Source organism: Pyxicephalus adspersus, chromosome 8 (assembly GCF_032062135.1).
Source record: "Pyxicephalus adspersus chromosome 8, UCB_Pads_2.0, whole genome shotgun sequence".
Lineage (NCBI taxonomy): Eukaryota > Metazoa > Chordata > Amphibia > Anura > Pyxicephalidae > Pyxicephalus > Pyxicephalus adspersus.
The window spans coordinates 66,617,609-66,644,971 of record NC_092865.1 but is presented as its reverse complement, the minus strand read 5'-3'; the positions used below and the strand labels follow the sequence as shown (position 1 = coordinate 66,644,971).

At 40.1% G+C, this 27,363-nt stretch overlaps 1 protein-coding gene across 2 annotated transcripts in view; it reads right to left on the bottom strand.

The window, feature by feature from the left end:
• Positions 1-27,363, bottom strand: part of VGLL4 (vestigial like family member 4) — an 83,070-nt gene that overhangs the window by 54,134 nt on the left and 1,573 nt on the right. Inside the window, exons 1-2 of one of the 2 annotated variants that reach the window (XM_072420999.1) lie at positions 26,899-27,050; positions 4,117-4,190 (exon numbers count right to left, since the gene is read on the bottom strand). In XM_072420999.1, the coding sequence (XP_072277100.1) occupies positions 4,117-4,177 (61 nt within the window). In that variant the 5' untranslated portion in view covers positions 4,178-4,190; positions 26,899-27,050. Of the gene's footprint in view, positions 1-4,116; positions 4,191-26,898; positions 27,051-27,363 lie in introns of those variants that run through there. The other variant, XM_072421000.1, reaches the window with a different exon arrangement.

Genomic DNA, 27,363 nt, shown 5'->3' with positions numbered 1-27,363 from the left:
GCGGCATGGAAGTATGGATTAGGAAAGTCTACTGAAAATGTTACTGCCACGGATCATAATAATAAAGAAAGACCGTGACCATGAACTGCAGGGTTTATTGCGTACTCTTTGCGTCTGGCGAAAAAGAAGTTTAAGCTCCGGATAAGGAAGGGATTCTTCACTGTAAGGTCTGTGAAAATGTGGAATCGGCTCCCTCAGGAAGTAGTTTCAGCAACTGGCACATGAGTGATCAGAAGGGGAATACCGGTATGAATGGCACATGAGTGATCAGAAGGGGAATAATCTTTCAGAATCTTTTTTTCTAGATTTTCCTCCTTTAAAATTGGGTGCGTCTTATATTCCGGAGTGTCTTATGGGGCGAAAAATACGGTAAATGGTACCTAGCTGTCTAAATACAATACAATGCACCTAAACAAGAAAAAAAAAAAAAAAAAAAAAGATTTTGTATGGCACAGTGGGAGTGTCAGGGGCTACACTTAAAGTTCTAGAAATTTCAAGTTTTTTAACACACTAACATAACATTAACATTTAATGGTAAATACCCGGCTATCATGTAAAAGGCTGAAAAAAAAACTCCAACCTGTTCCTACTGCCTAGTAAGGCTGCTTATCATAACTTCACATATATAGCTAAAAATGTATGACATTGTGAAATCACTTTCTAAAATGCCAACAGTAGGGACAGGCTTCGTTTAAATCACAACTTCAAACCTGCTTATTACATGAGTAATAAAGGACGTGTCACTATCAAGGAACCCTATACAGAACAAGAACACAGCTTCAGGCAAAATTGGCTGTATCTGGTTGCCTGCCTGGCATTGTATTACGTCTGTTACGCCAGTCTCCTGCTATTGCATAAGCCAGCCCTACAAAAGGAAGATTATATGCTGTAAAGAAAGTTGCCTGCCTCTCAACCAACAGCACAGAAAAAAAAAAATACACAGAAGACAAAAATGTGAATGTATAGTGTAACATTTTACACGGGAACAACATTTAGTATCTGTACATGTCAATTGAGCAATAGGCTGCTTTAAAGTCACAGCTACTGGTTTTATTTTAATTGGCTGCATAAATAACGCTCACACACTACCCTAGGGGCCGATCATTTAGTAGCTATATTGTGCCTACATATTACGTAGTGCTTTACAACATCCATAGCCGTCCTTCAAAGGGGCCCACAATCTAATGTGCTTAGAACATTTCTCCTGTGAAGTTAGTTTCATGATGAATATAAATAAAAAAAATGAGAACAAGAAAAGCTGGGGTTTAGAGGCAAATTAAGTGAGATATATTTGTTGGTAAATTATATTATTAACTGCGTTCTTAATACTACAGCATCACCACCAGGCGCTTGTCATCATGTACTATTTATTTATGAAAGTCCATGAACAGATGTGATTATTTTTTATCCATGGCACTGATCCCAGTAACTTTTTTTTAGATTATATACCTCAAACTTTACAAGTCCCCTGAAGAAGCCAGTACAGGCAAAACGCGTTGGGTCACAACACTAGATCTCTAACGATTGTTTAAGTTTTTCCGTTAGGGATCAATTTTGTCTAGAACGCTAGTCCCAACATATCCCCCTTTACGGCTCTGTAAAAGGAATGGGACCTTTTTGACTATTTGTCTTTTATGTTTTCATCATGTATGTTGTATGATTATTATTATTATAACTTACCAACAAATAAACCTTACTTAATTTGCCTCTAAACCCCAGCTTTTCTTGTTTTCATTTATGCTCAACTCGGGGCAGGCACAAAATATAACCTTTTGATTACTCTTAAGGGTTGTCACCTTTTTCTTCTCTCCTGCATTTATCCGCATGATGAATATAAAAATACAGCAGCCCATGAAACATGCTACAAGTACTAAAATGACATGAAGCATCCTGTAAGTGGCCACACCTATGACTATAGAAAGCTGACACTACCTAAGGCTACAGCAGGGTTTGTTGATGTAACTGTTGTCACAGTAAACATGAACCAACCCAAGTAACTCACACCACTGGTCTCAATTAGGACTGCTAAAAAGACCAGTATAGTCAGTAGTCAAAAGTTGTGCTGGGAACACAAAAACCTACACAAACATTTACACAAGACAAAGTGACTGGCAAAGCTGACTCAGTGCAGCAGTTCTCAGAACTTCCAACCACATCCCGTGCCATACACAAATTCCCAATCTACAAGAGGCACCAGGGACACTTGAAACAAAGTCCAGAGTATTTTCAGGGAGACCATAATTTGAGTTATTACCGCAAGTCATTTTTATATTTACATACGTTTGCTCTTTTGTTAGTGGTGGCATTAAATGTTGGGATTTGTAAGGATTTTCTATGGCAAACCAGACAAATCTCTACACAAGTTACAAAGTTTCTGGGCAACTTTTGATATAGGTTAGATCAGAAAACGGGTTTGTGCAACTTATGTGCATCATCTCTCAAACATGTTCCTACTGCATGTGTGTGGAGTCCAGAAGACTTTAAGGAAAAGGGGTGAAGGTCAAATTTAAGTCAACATGCTGTAAGCCGGTTAATAAGGGTTTTTGCATATAAAGCTTTCTCTAGCAGTACAAATAATGCTCCAACTGCCAGAATGTTTTGTCTACAGAAAGACTGATGCCATTTGTAGAGGGAGTGCAAACAGCAGACTCTGCAAACAAGTCAGCAGAAAGTTCAGGTGTTATTGACATAGGTGCAGCTGTGGAAAAAAAAAAGTTCTGAAACAAATCCAACAACGGCCTTGGGAAAAAAATACAATGCAATACACATTTTGCTGCCTGTGGGAGCAGCATAATACGGTATGCTACAATATGAGAAAATTATAAAGAGTGCTTAAAACTCAGCAGTTCTGAAAACAGTTGGCTACTAACCTATATTGTTATTTATAACAGTTGGATATAAGGGTCTAAAAGGGGTATTCCTAATCCCACCTCAAATTATAGGAGTAGCCGCCCCCCTAGGAACATGATGAATAAGGGAAAAGAAAAAAAAAGAAAAAAGGAGAAAGCTGGGGTTTTGTGCAATTATATTGTGCGTAAACAAACAGATGAAAGCGTAACTTAAACAGATATAATACAAATCAATTAGGTTTTGGTCTTTCCCAATAGCGTCATGGGATATAAGAACATATATGTAGACATTACATTAGCGATTTATAGGAGAAGGTCTCTTTTCCGATGCGTTTCACCAACAGACTCCTTCAGGGGATGCACAGAGACCGTTTACACAACTGTATAGCAAAATATAATAACAGATTTAGGATTAAATAAAGGATTATAAAGGCACCCTGAAAAAACATTGGAAAACTCCTACAAATAGTATTTATGGTACACAAAACCAGATCTAAAAAGAAGAAAATTGAGAGAGATTTGTGTGGAGAAGCTTAAGAGCCCTCACCTCAACCTTACTGACCACTTCTGGGAAAGCATACAGAAAGCCAGGTTATGAATGAATGGGCACAAATTTTTGGAAAAGCACCTAAAACGCATGTAAAGCAGGTATATTTGGAAGGAGTTCGTTATTCTGTTAGCCACAACTAACAGTAGAGCCAGAAAGCTGGAACCATTGGAATATGGCGGTGACACCCAATTAGATCATAGCAGCAACAAGAATATACCTTCTGTTTATGAGAACCGTAAAAGTACAATATGTGAAATCCATAAAACATCTTAAAGATTCACCTGAAATCTTGAGGGAAAGAGCCCCACCACCGTTAGGAAATGTGTTTAAAAGGAACAAATTCACAAAAACACTAACCTGACCCGTTTGCTTCTTTTCTATCCTGAACCCCAAGACGGGGGCCATTTGTTTTACCAAAAGATTTAATTTACAGAAACTTACATCCCTTGACAGTACAGATAAAAAACAAAGTAAAAGCAAAGCCAAAATTAACTCCCATTTCCGTTTAACCATCCAGCAAAACCATTACTTCTGCACTCACTGAAAATGCCAAAACACAAGCTACCAAATGACCTAAAAATCAAAATTTTTACTTTACATAAAAGTGGTAGACAACCCTTTTATTTAAAGTAAAATATGTAGCAGAAGAGATGTGCCTAGGTTATACCAAAAGATTGTGGAACGTGTGAGGAATGAATTTTTGTTGATGCTACTCACGTTTTTCATCTGCATGTACCAAGGATGCCGCTCTTGACAGTACGTCCAATGGAGTCTCCATTCCTTGGAAGACCCTGTTAATGAACAGCCAAAACAAAGTTAGACATTTCCATGCACCATTTTGTAAAATTTATCATTAAAACACAAACAAAAATAACTTCATAATCTGACAAAAACGCTCTCCAGTTCAAACAAGACTACCTCTTTCATCTATGTCAGACCTACATTCTGGTCTGACACATTAAAGCTAGTCTGTTCTTGAGGGAGATGTGATGGAAGCAAAAAGCCAGGCACTGTCTGATAAATCACATTTTAGAACATGTCAAGATTGCCAGACTAGTTTTTTACCTGGGAACAACATACCAGTAGGATGGACTGTGGGAAGAAGACAGGTCTGTCCAGGCTTTGTGGGTTGAAGCCATTTTGATGGCACAAGGGGGAGTCTATGCAACATTAAGTAGGTGGATTTAAATGTTTTGGCTGATTGTTTAAAATTTACAATTTAAACCATTGGTCGCCAACCGTTAGTCCACGGCTTTTGCCGATGCACCCCCAGCGTGGTCAGGAGATGGTAGAGTGGGCGGGTTGTGTCCATATGCAACTATAGAGAAAGTTTCTTTCCCTTTGAGTGACATTGCTCCCCACGTATATGCGGTCGGGATTCTGTGCATTTAGTGGTCCGTAGGTCGGAAAAGGTTGGCGACCACCGATTTAGACTCTTGCATAAGTTAGCAAGGAATTGGCTGCTGTGTTAAAGTATCAAATACTAGGACAAAGGTAAAGCAGGTTCAAAGGCTGCACACTTTCTGGAGCACATCAAAGTTCTCAAACGAGCAGGGACAAGTCATTTTTTAAGACTTGGAAGTGTCGCTAATATTAGTTTGTTTGCCCAATGCAATGACAATAAAGGCACCATACAACTATTTGCTGTATTTTATATTTAGACACATGCACTGCTTTAAATCAGAAAGGCAAACCTTTGATAGCATGCATTTGCACCACACTAAATGTCCCCCCCCCCCGTACAATATAGCACAGCAGAAGTTTGTATGAAAGGAGCGCATCATCCTATACAGTCAAAAATAAGACAAAGATATTTCCCCCCACCCAACTTCTCTAAAGTTGGAAGTTTTGGACTATTAGATATACCTAATTGAATTTGTTTTATCCATCTTCACTTTTGTAACTGGAAGCTTTGGAATTTTTACATACTGCAATATTACCACCATGGCTACTGCAAATACCCAGGATACACATTCTCACCTACATTTTATAAAAATCATGCCAAGTAACAAATCAGCACTTTATAAAGTCCGAATTTGCAGTTTAGAAATGCAAAGCAGCCTTTTTTTCCGGCTAAACAAGAACTGCACCTGTGATGTTGTGTGAGGAGGATTAAATGTGTACAATTGTACTGACCAGAGAAGACTAGAACAGGTATTCTTACAAGCTTAAGAACCATCATGAAAAATCCCAACTGCTCTCAAATTCACTCAGGCAAACCAAAAGATAGTTAAAAGCCTGTTAATCATTTCATAACCTACAGATCTGCAATGCTTAGATTATCCATTACTATTCCTATTATCTTTATTGTAAATAATGGAACAGACCAGTTTGAAAGCAAGGTAAAATTATGTAGAGGATGACTCCATGCCCCCTATGTGCCCTGCTTCCCTGCTTTTAGAGCGCTACACACAAAATCATAAAATTTAGCTTTATAGCTAATCTATACTTTGTCCATTCCAAGCAATCTTAGTTTTATTTTATAGGAACAAAAGCAAGACCTACTTATCTGCACCGCTCCACCACTTCTATCCACAATACTTTCCTATCCAACTTCCTGATCTGTGGAACAGAGCCCAAAAAGCCAAGAGGACAAAGACTCGTCACTGGCAGTTTCTGTGGTCTCTATAGCCCCCCAATAAAATTAATGACTAGTGGATACCTAAAAGCCAACATTGAACACAACCACCAATGCACTAGAAAACTGATCTTTAGTTCTCACCATACCAAACAACAACTCTGGATAATCAATGAACTTGGATGTCAATATATTGATAACACACTAAGAAAGGATGGAGAAATATATGCTCCAACATTTACACCTTGCAACCCGATACAGATCGGTTGATGAAAGATATGCAGACACTTGATATAGCATGAAAATAAATTATTGAATACATATATCTCACTTAGCACCGTTTCATATAATCACACAAATATGAACTCCCTCATACATTACAGTCAGACCCGATGAGAAAATGTGAACCCTAGGGATGCTTACTACTTACGTACAATTTTGTTGCAAATATATGTTATTGATCTCATTTGATTCCCTGAGGTAGCCAAACAAGGCGAAACGCGTAGGGTACTGCGAGATATCTTTAAACATATGGTTATTAACTTTGTACCAAAAAATGAACTCTATAATAATAGATATTTTATTGTCACTCTGTGTATTGTGTTTAGAATAATTGGTCTCTGTTGGAGTCAATACCATTTTAAAATACTTCATTAAAAAATATATACCTAATATTTGCCCTTCAAAAGCCTGTCTGCTTCTATCCTCCCATGTATCAATGCAAAATCCAGGCTGGGTACAATTTTTCAGAGTTATTTAATCAGAACCTTCCTAGGTATCCTTTTGAGGCGTTAGAACATGGTGTGTTGTAACAGCTACCATGATGACTAGTGTCACCATTCAAAAGCTGATGGTGCATCTGTGCCTGCCAGGGCAACTCCAGGATATTGCATACCTTTCAGTTTGCTCAACAGGCAATGGTCCTACAATGGTCACCAACTTCTTCCTATGATTCCTATTACAATATACAAGTGTAGCATCTATGTTTCGGTGTCCCATTCAGAATGCACAAATAGTATTTGGATTCATTTATTATCAACCTGATTGTAGATAGAATTTGCCCTATTCAGTTATGTGTTTAAAGCTAACTAAACAGAAAACAGAACCCTACAGCCTAGTCCTGACAAAGATACCAGCACTTATCAGATCAAAAAATAAAAAAGTTATATAGAGAATTCAGTCCATACCTAGCTTTACACCAGTATTTTAATTTTTCTGTGTTCCCGCTGTAGCATTTTTTTTTATCCCAGCAGTGGATCCATACAATGCTTCCATCAAGTCTACGAGGACAAAATCCTAGTTCTAGTTGATGAGCGCCAATAACATCCATGACAGATGACCGTTCATTAGAAATCACATGGCAGACACCACTCACTGTATCTATACATAGAGCCGGAAAGATTCCTACAGACATCTGACAGTGCATAGAATATTTGGTGGCAGCTGCCCATAATGACAAGTCAATTGTATAACAGCATCTGGAATTCTGCTTGTAATTTATCCGAAGATCTTTGCAAACATTCTTTGTCAAAGCAAAGATACTTCAATCAGGAAATATGAAATGCCGACACAAAATGTTGGAACTTTAGTCTAACTTCAGGTCTCGAAGACCAAGATGTGCACACATTTTATAGAATTTCCCAAAAATTTGTACATTTAGTAAGGTGTTTTGTGGCCCTCAAGGACTAGAGTTGGATAGTTTGCTCTAACATCTGTAAGAAAAAAAACTCTTGAGAAACAAAACCACGGTAAGTTGTCTATGGATCGGCCAGGATGGTGGTTTGGACGATGGATGACTGGTGCTTTACACACGCCAGATTCTCGACTGATATCGGCCCTGAGCCAATTATCAGGTGAGAACCGTTGGAGATGTGTACATAGCTTTACTCTTTCAGAAAGATGAAGGTTGTAAGCTTTTCAGGGATATCCCCCTCCTGTGTCTTATCAGTTGCAACCCCTATTTATTATAAAGCGCCTAGATATTATGCAGTGCTGTACAAATACTGTTTAATAATAGTTCCTTAACGTATGTTTATGCTTTGGGATCTTTTAATGGGCCCAGAGCATGGGTCCAGGGGAAAAAAAAACCTGCCTTATGAGTGATAGAAGGGTTTGTTTTAGGTGTGTATGCCCAAAAGAACGCCATTTATTGTTAAGCCAGCGTGCATGCATTGAATGTTTCAGGCTTTCAAAAAAGGTTGAACAAAACAAGTTAGATGTAAAAGCCATTTAAACATGTGGCCCTGGAAGATTCTTAAAGCGTACCTAAACTCACAATTTTTTCACTTTACATAAAAAGGGTAGACAACCCTCTCGGGCATGCTCAGAAGGAGCCATTGCATCAATAAGGAAAAAAGTTTTCCCAATCTACGCCTGCACAGTGTGAGATTGGGTGACGTAGGAGAAGAAGGAGGAAGAGGAGAAGATGTCGGCGCCTGGGACTCCCTCAGCACCAGGCCAAAGACCACCAGGACTACGAGGAACTCCATTGAAGAAACCTCCCGATCCACAGACTGATCTGCGGGATTGAAGGCCGATTTTATTGTTTTGGGTTTATTTCCGCTTTAACAAGAGAATGTGTCAGTAAATTTCAGATTTAACGCTTTATAAACAAACAGTCTACCGAGTTGTCAGCACTTCTCTGTATGTGTTTCAAGTTAGTGACATCTCATATGTTTACACTTGTAATGGTATTTTATGGATAAATAGTCATCAAGCATTTCTGATCTGGGGGGACCCACAACACATGGCTTTGATAATCAGAATCATTCTCAAAAAAGATGAACAAAATGGACTTTCATGGAAGAATCTGGGTATGCAAAAGACTTGGGAAGATATCTCTTAAAAATCATTTGCTATTTATTGTCAAATATTTTTAATCTGGAACTAGATCCATTCCAAGTTCTCCCATCTTAGTCTATCTTCTAAGAGAGCAATATTTAATCAGGCTCTTGGTGTACAAAGATAGGACTTTCTAGTTAAGGTTTTTACCCAGATCGTGGCAAAGAGCAATAAAGCTCCCAACGCACACTGTAGATCATTGCATACGCCTGGTACTTTCATTACATTAACTGAAATTTATCGAGGAATGTTTATAGACTATATTACTCAGTGATCATAACACTGAAATATGCAAACATTGAGTCATTGCTTGTGGTTACTTCTATCAACCTTTGTTAAGACTAACAAGGCTATGTTCAGAAGCACCTTGATAAAAAAGATATATAAAAACAAAGACAAAGAATAATAGGGCAAGGAGGAAATGGTGGTTTTAAATATATATATAAAAAACTAAAACAAAAATACGTTTGTTTTCCTCAAAGAGAAGATCATTCCAGCCCAATACAAAGACTGAAAAGGTCTTTGCACACCCATCTTCATTACTTCTATATCTGGCACCTGTGTCCATCTTCGAAGTCCGACACCAAGGCTTTCAAGGTGCTTCATGTATAAACCTGGACAAACATTTGGCCTGTATATCCATGGAGTTTGTTCACCGACACATTGGTTTGAACATAAAATAAAGCGTACCTAAACTCACGTTTACATTACATAGAAGGGTTGACAACCCTTTAAATTAAAAACACGAAGAAGGGGCTAGATTGTTTTCTCTAAAGGGGAAGAGTGCCGATCTAACGTATGCCCAGTGAGATCGGTGCTCTTTTTCCCCCATTCACAGCAGCTCCATCACCCGATCTCACACCTGCGCAGTGCAAGATCGGGTAACGGCACAAAAAGACCGAAAGATGGCGGAAGATGACGGTGCCAGGATGAAGAAGAATCCGAAGATGAGGCCGGACTGGATTGCAAGAATGACCAGCGCCATGGAGTAATCTGAAGGATTAAAAGGTAAGTAATTTTTTTTTTGTTTTTAGTTTAGTTCCGCTTTAAGAATAAAGCATGTGCACAGATTGTTAAAACAACACATAGAAAACGGAGCAGCATCTTTTTCCTGACACTGAATAGTGTGGTACCAGGTAAAGTGATGCAACACGAAACTGTGCTAATAAAGGGTTTTTGGCCTGGGCTGCCATCTTGGGGGAGGGACTGGGGTACTTCTGCAATGTTGGAAATATAAACATGGGGAGGGAGGACCCAGGAAGTCAAGTAATGACTAATGGTGGCCCTGTGTTTGGAAGAGTCCATAAAAATGTTCATCCACTGGCCATTCTGAATTTACAAGTAGGCTTTAACTCTCACTTATGTTGCACTGGAGCCGTAGTTCTATTGCTCACAGACGCAGCAGCCAACATTCACGGGGGCTTCTACCATCCAGAAGAATGTGACCTGAAAGCTTCCTACTATCACTTTATTAGACACAGATCATACAAAGCATTTTAGATAAAAACTTTAAAGCTCCCTAGATTATACTTCACATATAAACAAGCTAGACGGTCATATTATACACAAAAATAGATCCCTTTTCCAAAAGGATTAACCAGATTTTCTTTCTTTGATGCACAAAATTCACAACACACATACTCCTATGCAATTAAGCTTTCAAGCTGCTGATGGAATTAGCAAGAATTACAAGACGACAATGTCTGTGGTTTTGTAAAACAGATACATAAAACATAATGCAGGGTTGTGGAAACCCCATTCTTTAGAAAAGCCCATGGAAAGTCTGTACCTTCTAGGTTATTCTTTGTACAAAGTGGCATTGGGCTACAGAAGAGATCAGTTTTTAATGCCAAATGTTCAAGTGACGAGGAATGTATAGACCTGGATAAAGATAAGGCGACAGATGTAAAGAATTCTCCAAAGCTGGTGAAGCGTTGGTTGGTATTTCAGCAGATTTCACAACAAATAAGAACATTTAACCAAAACGATAATCCCAAGAAAATATGGCACCAACAACAAAATGTTTGATCGGTCATTGGCCAGGAATTTGATATCATCAAGGCTAATTTAGAATGTTTGCATTTTAAATATGCAATGTCTGTGTCCTAGGCCTAAACAAACAAACAGCTAGAAGATTCAAGGCTTTAAGAAAATACCCGTTTAGTAACACCAGCCGCCCATGAAGATACACATTAAGTATTTCTATATTGCTGACATATTATGCAGCGTTTTTACAATGTCATCCACCCAGTTAATGCATTTTTTCATAACTACAGATCAGTTGCCAAGACCAGCTACACTATTCCTGTTTCATTTCCAATACCACCAAACACAAACTTTAGCCAGGGTAAAAATTTTATAACAATGAAACAGCAGAGTAGCACACAAAGGCAGACTTTTTGTAGATGCTAAAGAGTTAAGGGAAGGTAGTGAAAAAAGTGCACAGTGGCGCCGATGAACGAGGAATGTCGCTGGAAACGATTGACCATCCCGGCGGATCTGATTGGGTGATGATAGTCTGCCATCTATTCCGTGTACAGTCGTTTAGTGATCGTGGATTGTTCGGCGACATTCGTTCGTTTTCTAATGACAATTATTGCTTGTGTGTATGCAGAACGGTAGATAAGCAGCAATGCCTTGAGAAGAGATCTTAAGTTCAGGAGTAAAGAGCAGTGAATAGGGGTGGAACAATTTGCTGTTGTATAGGAAAGATATGTTTCCCCCCCAAAACATAAGGGGTATTCACCACAATTTCACCTTGAATACAAGCCCCTAAAGGAGTTTCTACCTTTAAATATAAGGTCTAATGAAAACTTTATGGAATGCATAATGGAATGCATCAATTTTTTATTTTTATGGTCGATAGTAGGATTGGCATCTCATATGGCTGTTTTTAGTGATAATTAATGATTATTGATGAATTTTAAACTGTTTGTATTACGATTTATTACGAGAACCTAATAAACTTCCGCCAACAAAAAAAAATTACTTTTTTCTTTTTACAATTGATTTAGGGATGTGGTACAATTGGCTGGAAACCTTCCCTCTCAATTAACAAAACGAAATTGGACAAAAATCATGGCAAATAGATTTCCAAACCAGGGGATAACACGGCTATCCACACAACACGGCCCTACATACAACACACTGACACATATAATGCAATCAAGAGCCCCAAAAAAAGACCCGTACCAAAGAACTACAGGCCCAAGTAGTTGCAGACTGACAGAAAATTTAAGAGAGCCCTCCAGCATTTGGCCTAAAAGGAAAAAGCCAAAGGCAGCCCAAACATCACTATCCTGGAAGGCATTTTACACCAGAATGTTCCATTTAACTAGACATTCTTGTCTCCAGAATTGTCTATTTGGACAAAATAGATTTTACAAGGGTTCTGTGGGTCATCAACCCCATGGCAACACTGGTTTGGTTAAATGCCAGATATATATATATATATATATATATATATATATATATATATATATATATATATATATGAGATGGGACTTACACCTTAAATGCCCATACGTGTTACAATTTAAGGCACATACAATGACTGATCATGCCCTGAGGTCATATTGCTTATAAAGAATTTTGACAATTAGAAGGGCTGCAGAATTTGAAGCAACTGCTGACAACAATGTTGCCTAGGATTACCCACTCTGTGACAGGACAATGTGGAACAGGATTACCAGGTCACCAACGGGACAATGTGGCCTGGGATTACTAGGTCACTAAATGGACAATATGTGGGATGGGAATACTGGAGACTGACAGGGTGACACATAGGTCACAAGCCAGAAGGACAACTTTCAAAAGGAGAGGTCTTCTGTATGAAATGCTCATCATTTCTGTACTTTTTGGGCTTTATTGTTAAAAGAAAACCCATAAATGTTATTGTGGATATAAACAGGATCTACTTTATACACATATACTAGAAAAAGGCCCACAGATCCCCATTTTAGATATGTCACTCACATTGTTCTTTAAAGAGCACAAGTAAATCAGTTTTTTGGGTTTCCATTTAGATGTATTATATTTACTAATACTTACACACAAGCCATTTTGTGCAAATATTAAAAATCTATTTCAGAATCTAATCAGTTTCGATCCAAAAGTGTACCTGCTTGTGTGTACTAAGCCTTATTCTTCAAAGCCCACTTGTTTCATTGAACATCCAGTTGAATCTTTCTTCGGCATTAATGCCACAATAATAGGTTTAGTTTCACCGTTACCAAGTTTTAGGCACAAGCCTGATAATGGTCACTGCACTGGCCAATCAGAATTCAGGAAGGTCACCCCCCTTTGGGCAGTTATATAGCAGCTGGGAAAATGGGAAGTCAGTTCCTAGAACAGCTGCAGTAGAAGACTATGCAAAAAGATTAATTCCAAATGACCTGGTGTACTCTCCAATAACAAACCAAATAATTTTAAATTGATTTTGATATATTTGCTATTGCTAAATATTGATAGCCCTATATTCATAGATGCTCTTTGGAGAAGTCTTCCGAGTTCCTTTTTCTTTTCCATGCCATGTACAGGGTCTGATCACTTAAATGACCTTTGTTAACATAGCAAAGAAGGACATCAAAGATCTAGCTAATGAAGGAAATATTAATCATATGGTACTGCCTGTTCTTAGGTGGGACTTTTAGTGTTGATTTTGATTACACAGTATAGGTTCACTTTATCCGACATAGGTCACATTTAAAAAATACATTTAAACAATTAGTTCTAGAAACAGAACAGGATTCTGCCAAGCACCCCAAATCGATGCCATTGGCAATTTGCAGAAATGTGTCAAAAATAGACATCTTTACTTGACTTGGCAAAGTTAAACATACAAACGATCAAGAAAGACAGGGGTCCCAGAAGTCTTAATCGTTTGTATGTTTAATGTAATTTACTGGATGGCGATTGACAATACCATAAAGAAACACAGAACCCTTCATTTTCCTTTGCATTAGCACAGTTAAAGCCTCTATAAAGGGGTTCCTATCTCCCTATTTAGTTTGCTTAAGATTTATAGGCTTAGGAAAAGTATAGGTGCTGAAACAAATGGGTGGTCAGTAACAAAGTTAAGAATTACAGAACAACCAACATAGACATAAGAATCTGATCCCAGGTACAAACCAAATATTAAACATTTGTTAGATAACTACCATTTAATAAGCCACTTTGAGACATTCTAAAAAGAATTTTACTAACCTTTAAAAGGTCATTTCGCTTGTCATTAATAGGATGAAAAACAAAATATAGAGTTAAAATCTACAATAGAATGCACAATGAAAACAATCTGAAAAGGATGCTAGTCTTGTGATGTTAATTCTGATTAGTAAAGCCATGGACTGGACATTTGGCATGCAAATCAGTAGGACACAGCTATGGCGGGTGACATGAAAAGAAGCAAAAAGTGTACACAATCTAATCAGCTTCTTTTTATGAATTATTGTCAAAGCCTATAGGGAAACAGGATCTGAAACAAAAGAAGCGTAAAAGCAGCTTATATACTCTACATAAAAGAAATCAAGTACGCCATTCAGTGAAAAGGATTCCAGTGTACGGAAAGAACCCTATTCCTACTGCGTGTTCCATAACAAACAAGAGGAAAGTACTGGGACCCCGTAGCTAATTATTGCTTCATATCCCACATGGTACATTCCAGAGACGCATTTGACGCAGAAGCAGCCGTCTCATCTGTTACTGGAAGAAACCTCTGTCACTGAACTTCCAGAAATTGTTTCCAAAGAGAATGTGAAAAATGCAAAGGATTTCATGCACGCCAAAGGAAGCAAACAATGCCAGAGCTCAAAGAACGGCATTTAGAAATGACAGCCTTTTCTGATATAACATTCTACGACAAACCAACACAAGGACAGAGCTCAGAACACAAGCAAAATAATTCTACTATAGAAACAGAACACTGTTAAATAAAAAGTATGGTAAAAAGTGAACAGTACAAAAATCAGCACCATATTCATCTGGACAGCTACATAGAAAAAGAAAGAAATAAAGGTTAAAATAAAAATAGGTGCTTTGTGAGTTTGATGACATTTTGCATTTGCCTTTTTTCCATTTACAAAAGTTTAATTCAGAGCTATAGAGTCAGATTAAAAAGTTAGTGGACATGGGTTTTAAAGTATAAATAAATGCCAAGACCAATGTTGTATAAATTATGATTTACATTACCCGGCTATGGATGATCTATGTAGCTGCAGACACGGTGCAGTAATTCATTCAAGTAGGTAACATACTAGTGGCTTTCCTACTAGTATATAGAGGATTGGCATGCATGAACACATTGCACATGCACTACTAATTGTGCAAGACATCCCAAACAGACTGCAATATAATACAAAGCAGTACTGCTGTGTGCTATGCTATGAAGAGCATATCTAATGTCTGGAACAGGTCATTCTGATTTCACACACAATTTTGAGATTGCTGATGGTACCAATACAGAAGCATTAATTTGTAAAAAAGCGGTGTAATTTATTGGGGCTCCAACATATGACGTCTCCTGAACCCTTGGGACCCCAAAATGCCCCCAGTCATCTATTGTAACTTTGTTCCCCGACACAATGCATCTACATCGAGCTGATTTGGTTTTGGGTTTTCCCATATGAAGCTGGCAATGGACCAAAATGTTCAAGGTACAGGACATTCAGTGACATAGTAGCAAGGTAACTGGGTTGCAATGCAATGGCATCCACTCAACCACGCTGGTTGCAAGTCTGTATGTTTTTGCCAACCCTAACTCCAATGATGAGAATAAAATAAAAAGTTTTTGATGGACTTCAGCGGAACAAACTTTAGAAAATCTGTAACATTTCTTGAAAATCATGTTGGACATTAGACAAAACATGCCATCCTGTACAGGTTATGACCTGCCTTATGTCAGATCTGATGGTTATCCATCATATGCCATTCAAATATCAATTTTCCACCGGCACAGACATAAAACACCAAGCTTCCTACATAAAAGCCTTTGATTTAAACATTTAACCCCAAGATTTCTAAATCCAATTCCACAGCCCTGGCTGCAACATGTCCATGCTGCTTTCCACAACATACCAACACGCACAAAATGTTCAAATGTTCTACTTTCCCCACAACCCCTATTATACAGAACCACATACTGCCCTATACCTGCCAATATCTACATACTGCTAGGGTTTAGGTGTTGACATACATAATTCAGCTGACACACATTGAAAGGAACCCATATTCTCCGAATCAATCACAAGGACATATCATGAAGGAGAGAGATCATGAAGGAGAGATCACAGCACACCAGAACCTACTTGGGAAACTTCCGCATAGTAATACTCTTGTAAACAAAGAATATTTTTAGATGGGAATAGATCTGTTCATCCATGGACAGTAACTAGTTTCCCTGTCTGGAGAAATTGTGGGAAAAATAATTTACTTTTTAAACACCCCTAAAACAAACAACTGAAGTGCAAAGTCAAAAAGTGGATCCCTTGAGAAACTTACCAAGGAAAGTCTAGATGTGGTAAATCAGGGAGCTTACAGGGTATAATGGAAAAGTTGTTTCTCGGTCCTATTTTCAACCGAAGACAACTTTGCTTCACCGAGCAAATCAAAGTTACTAAAATCTCTGCATCAGGCTACATATTCTTCATCTTTATTTGCCATTTGTGCCAACAAGTAAAAAAGGCAGATGCCCAAGGAAATCCCTAAACAGAGATCCTATTAAAACATGGACCTGACAATCTGCTTGTCCTATTGTTTTACTAGAACATTAAGGTTAATATGTCCTGCATTAAACATTTTCCTTGAACCCAATTTGTATAAATCAGAAGTTCAATTAGGAATGGGTCCTGATAAAAACAACCTAATCGACTTGGGCAACATGGGACCATTGGCTTGCACACTGGAGCGGTGATAAATACTATCAATCATCAGAAGCCATAACCATTTCCAGTGCTTAACCTAGATTTTTTTTTTAGGCCGGGTAGGAAGAAATTGTAGGTGGATGGCAGCCCCTGTATTGTGACCCAACTCTTCGGTAACCAACAAAAACAGCTGGGTCGTTACTAAAAAGTGCCGGGTGGTGCGCCTGGCTAAAAGGGGTCGGTGAGAACACTGCATTTCTAACATAGAAATGTGATTTTATAGAAGACACATGGTATTTTAAACACTCAGAATCTATCAATTTATTGATCAAGTCAGTCCATTGGCCAAATTGGAAGATAGGAAGGGGAGGGGTGTTAATATATGGGTGGAACGGGGACTGAGCAAAGAGGAGTTTACAACCTCCAGCCACCATACGGGCACCTGGGGAAATCCAGCATGGGCAATACAATGTTCAGCTATTTTTAAACTTGCCATTGAATACTAAACTTTACTTCCAATTAATAAATGAAATGTTAGATCTTCAAACTCGCCAAAGAATACCATTATCCTTTGTACATGTTCTGTACTTGCAGAACTCCATCAGCAGCTCTGCACAGATGGCAAGCACAGTGTGACTTGGCTTGCTCACAGCAAGTACGGTAATACTGCTATCATGCAGTTATTTTTCCTCCTAGCGTAGGATATTCTTGCAAACTAAAATGTAAACATTTCGAATATGCATATATTTTATGCACAATAATACATTTAGCAGATGCCACAATATTTTCTTCTGCCCAGAGCCCACAAGGGCTCATACACACCACGTGCATTGGGCTGTGTTGCTGAATGCAATATGCTGAAACCCATTATTTCCAATATGCTGAGTGAAAATGTAACCTGCTACACAGTGCAACGTGTTACAACACATCACAAGCCCCTAGGGCTGGCATAACTACAAAGGCTATAAGGACTTTGCCGTAAAGTACATGGCCCACTTATTAGATTACTACCACCTCGCCCAGTAAAAATCACTGCATAATAGTTAATCCATGTACCATCAGGAATATTAAACTTTAAATGACCTTGCCGTTCCCTACGCAGAGGTGAGAACAATACTCTTCCAGCAAGATCCAGGAAATAAAGATTCTGAAATCTTGCAAATAAATGTAGATAGTAGACATCTTTTTGGCAGATTTTGGGTATTCAGTGTTCCCAGGAACGTCACAAGCATGGTATTGTCACTCCCAGAAAAAACAAGCCAGAAGCGACCTACACCCCCCTAGCCCTGCTTTGAGGGAACCTTGAGTTTCAAACAGGTATACCACCCCACCAATTTAAGTATTGGAGCAGACATGGATTCTATAGAGAGGAAGATCTAATTTCTGATACCGAGTCTCAACCATCTAGTTCAAAATAAGGAACAGCCCCCAATTGAATTATTTCACTATGCCCAGGTTCAATCATTCATAAGCTTCAAAATGTCTCCGGGGAAAGACCCCTTATTGCAAAACAGCATTGGAAATTACGTGTAAATCGCTGGCTGACTCTGCCGGACAGATCTCTTGGGAAACGGACCTAGAGCAATCATGGGAACTGGTGGAGCAGATCGAAGTAGCCCACAACATTTCCAAAGTCGCCCCTAATGTAGGCTTTATTGAATCTAAAGTCTCGCCTAATGTAGGCATTAATTAATTAATCTACAAAGTTCTGTTGCTCTGGTACCTACTAGAATTGTTTGGACTTACCCAGGGACTTCCGATCTATGTTTTAGGGGTCGCGAGAATGCAGGGGACATATTTGGTGGTCTTGTCCGATCACATAGGAATATTGGAAAAGAATCTTTGACCTTATGTCACAGGTGATACAAACCCCCCTATTACCCAGCCGGAGCCCCCCTGTGCAAAATTGACATGCCCTTGCTGAAACACACTAAGAAACTCTGCAACTAGGCGCTGCTGGTGGCCAGAATAGCACTGGTAAATGCATGGAAATCACCATCCATCACACTAGCTCCAGTAAAGGCTAAACAACAAGCTTATGTGAACCCTCAAAGACACACCACATGTCTCTGAACTTACCTGGGGCCGGTGGATCAATGTTGTGCAACAGTGATCAATCCACTGGTGTCAGGTATGTTCAAAGATGTGAGATCTTTTTTTACCCTACAGGATTGACAACCAAATATATTCATAGACCACAATAGTGGTAAAAGTTACTGCAGCAATACAATCATCCTGTGGTGCAATAATAGCATAAACCAGCACAATAGAACTCTGCATATTTATGGACTGGGTAGCCACCAAGCATATTTATGGGTCTAGGTAAGGCCCATAGACATGATCACGCATCAATGTAACCATCCGTGGCTGACTCAGGCAATGATCATCTTGCGTCTATGGGTAGCTTGTATATACACAAGAAACTAATATGCTATATAATGGTCACACAAGTCAAATGATTGCAATCTTAGGCAAAAATTTTGTGCGTATACAGAGGTCCCCCAATTTCATTTAGCAATCTGAGTAGAATACTAAATGATAAAGCACAGCACTGTACCTCCTGCACCCCTTCCCCTCTCCACAGAACTGAACAGAGCCCATACATTTTTAAGTCATTAGAAGAAAAATAATTTCTAGCTCGTGTACCTGCCCAATTACAAACAATTTTAATTTCACTTCCGTCACTCCATCACGAGTGCCGCCATCTTCACCTGATCATCGTCTGGGTGTTTAGTCCTCATCCACCTTGATTGACTGGGGGAAGTTCCCTTTATAAATCGCATACTACACAAAGCTGTGCACTTGGTGCTAGCAAGATTTACCCTCACTTCCTGCACCAGTTGACAATGGTTTCAGCAGACTTAGGCAAGGTACACACGTGCAAAAATTATCGTTTTAAAACGAACAAGTAACGATTATTCCCAATTAATTTGAACATCGTATTGTGAACAATTTTGTACATGTTGTAACCATACGATCATTCAAATATAATCCACCAATAATGTACCCACTAGATACAATGGCGTTAGTGATGCAGGAAGTGACAAGTACAGAAGAAAGTGTATCACAGAACAATCCACGATCACTGAATGACACAATAGATTACCAACGATCGACACCCAATCAGATCGGCCGGGAGGGTCGTTCGTTTCCAGCGAGATTCCTTGTTTGTCGGTGTACTTGTGCACTTTTTTGTTAACAATTATCGAACCATCTGTCGTAGATCATTCGTTTCCAACAATAATTACTGCATTGCATGTACGTAGCCGAAGTAAGAGGGAATTCTGCAATCAGCAGGAATAAAGCCAACTTGGGTTCTAGCCTCCCTCTACCAAAGAAAAGCATGTTTATTTCTATAAAAGCACTTTCACATCTAAGGACTGGTAAGCTGCTATATTTCACTTTTGAATTTTGTTTTCAGGGATAGATGATAACTTCGATCCAACTTCACATTTAAGAACATTCAGATACACATTGGTTAACTTTAACACAGCTCACATTTGTCTGGTATACCTTTGTATTTTCTTCATTAAACCTACTTTGAATTTACAGCGGCATTTATATATATGAAGAGATGCTGAACCAATGCAAAGTACATGCAAATCACAAACTAATATTTTTATATTGAAAAAAAAAACCTCTTGAAGATTTTGAACTACTCTACATCTACTCAATTACTTTACGTTCTTCAAATTGAGCAGAGATGTTCAAACCTAAGAGCCTCCTCCAGAAAGTTTTAAGCTGCGTACACACTTCCAATTTTTATCGCTGGAAATGAACGACGAACGAACGACGAACGACCGATTGGCCAAAAATTGTTCGTAAAAAAAGTAACCAACGACGCGGACGAACGAGGATAGTCGTTGGAAATGAACGACCGGACCGGCGGATCGGATTGGACGACGATCGTTGACCATCTCTCGTGTGTACAGTCGTTCAGTGATCGTCCATGGTCTGAGCATGCGCGGTGAAGGAACGTTCGCTCACTTCCTGTGGTGCACGTCACTTCCTGTATCGTTCAAACGATCGCATCTATCGTGTGTACAATATCTTTGAACGATCGTGTCGTTATCTGTATGTACAGGATCGGTGCCATACGATCGGTCGCAGATATCGTGCAGGATCGTTCGTCGTTCGTTTACCAACGATAAAAATTGGAAGTGTGTACGTAGCTTTACACCTAAAAGCTATCTGTAGGGAAGGATGGGGGGGGGGGGGTTAATTAATAAAACCAAGGAACAACCAGAGAAGGCCAATATCACATCATAAATTCTGTCACCAGAAGTCCATTTACCTCCTCCTTTGGCCTTGCTTCTTCACTAGTCCAACTAGAAAGTGGTCCCCGTTCCACTATACTCGGTATTGTCTGTAGTATTTATGCCAGGGTGTTTGCCCCCCTATTTGAAGAGGCATGCACATCCCTGGGGCCATCGACCCAATTCAAGGAGCCCCTACATGTTCCTAAAGCTGAAGTGACATTGCCCCAAGGCTAAAATTACACATTCCATTATTATACAGATTGAATTAGTATTGCACCCCCAATACTTAGTACCTTTCATGATACCTACAGCATCCATTCCCAAAAAGAAAGTTTCTAGGGGTTCCTTGAATTTGGTCGATGGCCCCAGGGATGTGCATGCTCCTTCAAATAGGAGGGCAAACACCCCAGAAATGTTTCCCAATATACATCATCTTATCCACTTTCAGGTCTGGCTTTTCCCTCACCGGCTACCGAAGACGTAATTCCAACATGCATCAAGTTAAGTTATCCTGGGTTAAGTTGGGAGTGTAAGCTGCGCAAGGAGCACAACCTGTATATATTATATATATTTAAAATAATAAAAAACAGAAAAGTGGATGAGCTTTTTAACTTTTTCAGGGTTCTCCCCAGGCACTTTTAGCTGGGCGCACCACCCGGCACTGTTCAGCACCCACCCGGCTGTTTTTGGGTAGTTACAAAAGAGTTTGGTCACAATACAGGGGCTGCCACCCACCTAAAATTTCTTTCCACCCGGCTTAAAAAAATTTCTGGGTTGAGCACTGTTTTTGTTTTCCCTTCCACTTTAGGTTTCTTATTTCCCCAATAGACTCAAGCTGCAAGATTCCAAAGCTGAAGTTTCCAGGTGTGCACACCATCTCCAAATATTTTAAAAGGCTTCTCATGTTTCATCCCCAATTTATTTTAAGGAGAATGAAATCCAAATGAGCACACAAGACTCCTAGGTCGAGGGGGATGGGTGACAAGAAGTATAATAGGAGGGAGGACTTACTGCAGAAGTTTCTTATAGTAGGTGATGCCAATCAGTCACTTTGCCCAACAAACTTTATGAATAACCTAGATATCAGTTTTGTGTGACCTGACCTCTTTTAGACATGTTTGTTATGTACAAGGCAAAAAAAAACATAAAAAGACTCTACATAGCAAAACACAGAAGTCCTTGTCCCCACTTAGAGAAATTAAAACACAGCTCAAATGCCATTTAGCCTTGGATTTTCAGGCTTGGCTATGATACCTGCATTCTGCAAGTTCAAAGCTGGATGAATATGAAGAGGTTTGCCAATGCACATCTGACTTCCTAATAGCAATTCCATTAAAGAGACAATGAAATCTTCAGACAAGAACAAAATGCCAATACTAGAGCATTCTGACACAAAATATAGAAAAGTTAATGTTCTTGATAACATTGTATCATAATGAAAGGCAATAACTATATAATTTAGAAAATATGGAATAATACAATAGCGGGGTCACTTGTAAACACGTCACTGCTTGCTAGGAAAATGCCAAAAATAATTAGAATTATTTTTTTACTGCAGTTAAAGCGTACCTAAACTCACAATTTTCACTTTCCATATAAGTGTAGACAACCCTTTTATTTAAGGTAAAAATGCTGTTTGTTTTTTTTTTTTTTAAGTGCAACACAAAAAAAAAAAAAAAAAAAAAAAGTCCCGAGAATGAATGGAAGCACAGAGCCTCTCGGAATACCTATGTCATGCATCCCGGGATGCTCCTTCTGCACATGCCCGCGTATCTTAGACATGCTCAGAAGGAGCCTTTTCGTCAAAAGGGGGAAAAATTGGCAATATCACGCTTGCGCAGTCAGATCGGCAAGTTTTTTTCACCATCTACATCACCCAATTTCGCGCCTGGGTAGGGTGCCGTAGGAAGAACCGGGAAGAGGAGGAAAAGATGGTGGCACCAAGAGCACCAGCCTGGACTGATGCCAGGATGACGCGGGACCCAATGGAAGAGACCGCCAGACCGATCGAGTGCTCTGCAGGATTGAAGGTAAGTGGATTTTATGGTTTTGGGTGACTTGATTTGAGTTTAGTTCCTCTTTAATACACTACAGAAAAGAAACAAGGGTAACTCGATTTTTACAGACAACACGACAGACAACCTTGGCATGATGGTATCTATGAGCATAAGGCTTGGTACATATGTTCAAAAATTGTCTTTGATAAGGATCTTTCACGATCCTTTCAAACGACAAAAGACTGAACGATGCATATTGAGCGCTGTACATACATCGTTCTGCTCTATGGAGAGTGGAGAACAACAGAGTGGCACCCCGATTCACTCTCTCCTCTTCACTTTCATTACAAACCTTTGTGGATCCATCAGGACAGATCCATGAATGAAGAGCGCTCTACACGCCAGATTCTCGCCCAATATCAGCCCTGAGGGGATTTTCGGACAAGAATCATCTGACGTGTGTACGTAGCCCAAGAATATTTCCCAGGTACAGATGATTTGGGAGTCTCAGACCTATTTTGTTAAACACATGAATGCCTATAGAAAGTAGAGCAAGCAAGTTGTTCTTGGCTTAGACCACTTCTCCAGCCAAGTTTTGGTGTGTTGGGGTAATATATCCCCCATTGGGAACTTGGTTGCTTTTATCAACCCACTACATCACCACTGTGCCCTGTGGGGCCTGGCAGAGAAGGGGAGGCACACAACTTCACATACCCAAAAGTGGCCCTAAAGATCAGGAAAGAAGTTTTAGGACCCCAGCCTTTCACGGATTTGTTCATAGCAGCAACAGAAGGAGAATTCCTAGCACATTCATGGAGCAAATAGAGGTTGCAGCAAAATGTTCCTTAAAAATCAAGAGCCAAGTTACAAAGGTTAAACTTTTTTTTTTTTTGTGGGGGGGGGGGGCGATTACATCTTATCTTTCCTTGCTACATGCCCTTCCCCCCCAGCTATCATGAACTGTTCCCTGAAGGACTTCTCTTCCCCACTCCAATGTTATTGTTATGTCAGCAGTCCTGCATTGGTCAAGATAAGAAGAGAGAGATAAGAATCATCTGCACAGCAGTGATGGATAAAGTAGGTAAAGCGGTTATATTCCCCCCAAACTAAAATAAGTCAAGAGACAAGAGTAACATGACTTTACCAGGAGTTCAGATTTAAAGCGTACCTAAACTCAACATTTTTACTTTACATAGAAGGCTAGACAAACCTTCTAAAGTAAAAATTAATATTTTTTATTAATATTAATATTATAGCAATCAAGACTTAATGGAAGCGCAGAGCCTCCCAGGATACCCAAGTCACGCATCCCGGGAGGCTCTGGCTGCTTCTGCGCATGCCCCAATCTCCGGCATGTGCAGTAGGGGCATTTTTTCCACCAAGGGGAAACAGATGCTGATCTCACGCATGCGCAATGAGCTCGTTTTTTTTTTCCTCCCCTCACAGCGGCTAAGTTAATCGATCTCACACTTGTGCAGTGCGAGATTGGGTGACGTGGCAAGAAGAAGACGGATGGCGGTGCCCACTGCTTCCGAAGTGGAATCCCAGAACGACGGGGGACCGGATCGTAGGAAGGACCGGCACCATCGAGGGATCTGCGGGAATAAGGGTAAGTATAATTTTGTTATTTTTAGCTTAGTTCTGCTTTCAGTATTTGCATTTATGAAGGTCAGCATCAAGGAGAACAGTTGAACCATCACTCTAAAGTTCTTCTAATGTTTTAAACATGGAAGACCCGTGAAATATCTTCCTATGACTATATCCACATCTCACAGTATATTAGTATGGTGGTCAGTGGGAAGAACGAGATCCGCTCCTCAAAGAGCCCCTAGCGATCTCTGGAGGGTCCCGGTTGGTAAGCGCCGCTACAAAGCCTCCCGATGGGCCAGTTACCAGCAAAACCCAAACAAAGGATCATCCGGGCCCTAAAAGTCTAAACAATTCAGTTGTCTGGCTGCAGACAGCATGCATCTGTTCATAGAAATCCTATTGTTCTTGGCAATCAATGATAAGTCCAACATGACCTTTACTTATGCATTTCACCCAGATTGGGCTTGTTTATATGAACGTGATCTCCAAATCATTCTAATGTGATCATGTTGCTTTGTATGGTTTAATTATTACTGGCTTTTGTGTTTAGAGAGGCCATTCATGACATGAGTGGTGGGGGAGGAAAACACACTACTGCCGCATTTTGCATTGCGATGTGAGCAGCAACACAGGTGCACAAGGAAACTATTCATGATCAAACTCACAACGCATCTAACATGTGCCATGGCAGAATGATTGCTCTGCCCCCCTCCTACACTGACATGTGAAGTCCTCAGGCACACTTTAACCCCTTCCTGGCCAGCTGTCTAGACAAATAGCCCTGGCAGCAATCCAACACCTTCAGGTATGAGCAAGGACAATGGCACATACCTGGACATAACAAAGCTTCCCATTCAGGTGACAACTTCTAGATTGTAAGCTCTTCGGGCAGGGTCATCTCCTCCCGTGTCACTGTCTGTCATTTACAACCTCTATTTATTGTACAGCGATGTGTAATATGTTGGCGCTATATAAATCCTGTCTATTAATACCAACCATAATGGCAAACAGATTTTGTTGTTCCTGATCCATGTACTTATTGAGATTTCCCCAATAAAGAACTCCGTGAAATAAAAGTAATTCCTCAATATAGGACCCCCAATAACGTAGATCCAATCCCCGGTACTAAGCTTGTACACGCTGCAATGTGCTGCCTAGGCATCCCAATTATCTGAACATTGTGCAGGGTATTTCATTTAAAGAGCCCCACATAGCCATGCAATGCATTCACCAGGAGGAGATGACAATCAGTTTATTATTAAATAGGGTTTATATAGCACCAACATATTATGCAGCGCTGTACATTAAATCAACAGCACTAATGAGAGTAGACAATACTTATTCTGCAATACTTTTGAATAAGGGCCATCAGAACTTCCCGGGCCCTGTGCTTTCAGCACCGTAAAAGCCAAGTTCTTTTATCAGGTCCCATACAGAAGTACACCTTGGTCGTCCATTGTTACAGCGCTGCTTTTGAGTATTAAAACTTTTTTACAGCCACTTCCTGTCTGCATGCCATCACCCATCATTGCCCCAAGCGGGATCCTTATGGGGAGAACAGAGGGCCATGTCTGCACTATATCATACATTACCATTGTGACAACACAGAAGCAAACATGGCAGACAGTTGTCACCCCGTAATCTGCAGGACAACCTGTCTGTACACAGCAATGATGTAAATACAAGCCGCAGATTGATGAGCAGACTAATTGGATCATATAGGTGCTTTATGTGATGGCAGACTGCACATCCCAAGACAGAAATGTCTGCTCCAATAATCCAGGGGCCCCAATATTGGATAGTAACCATAGACTGAAATAAATGGCCGATTGCAGGGAAAGCTCAGCGTGTTTCCTATGCCAGACATTTACTGTAATATGTGTGTAGCCTTATTGTGGGAAGACAGTGATCTCATCATACAATGACACAGACAAAGCAAATACACAGGGACTGTGTCACCATACAGGAACACCATGTACACAGGGAATACACCTGGTGACAACATCACACAACACAAACACATGTGTCACACAGCACTGATCACACACACAGCACTGATCACACTGGCCATACACACAGCACTGATCACACTGGCCATACACACAGCACTGATCACACTGGCCATACACACAGCACTGATCACACTGGTCATACACACAGCACTGATCACACTGGCCATACACACAGTACTGATCACACAAATTGCACAGCACTGATCACAGTGGTCATACACATTGCACAGCACTGATCACACACACATTGCACAGCACTGATCACACTGGTCATAAACAACACAGCACTGATCACACTGGTCATAAACAACACAGCACTGATCACACTGGTCATAAACAACACAGCACTGATCACAGTAAACTCACCAGAGCAGCAAGTTTAATAAATACCCGAGGCTGGAATCCCCGTAGCTCGGAGCAGATTTCAGGTGAAGTAGATCCGGTAGAGATGAGAGGCAGGTGATATAATCCAGGTGGTATGAGGAGGTCGGGGGTCCCGATGAGTAATATACCGGGGGGGGGGGGGGGGGCAGGCGGGGACCCCGGCAAAGTTCTCACACAACGCCGCTCTCCGCAGCAGGAATGCGAGGAATGATGGAATTCTCTTCCTGGCAGGTGGGCAGCTCTCCCAACTCTGATTGGTGGGCGGGTGGGTGAGCTCAGAATATATTAGCATAATGAAGTGTGACGTCACTCGCTGGTCGGCGGCAGCAGGTAGACGGAGCTGAGGCGGCAATACGCAGTGAGGAGACTGCGCGCCCTCAGCACTGCCGGCTCCTCTGACCTAATATATAGCCAATGAGATTTCTAATATATAGCCAATTATATTTC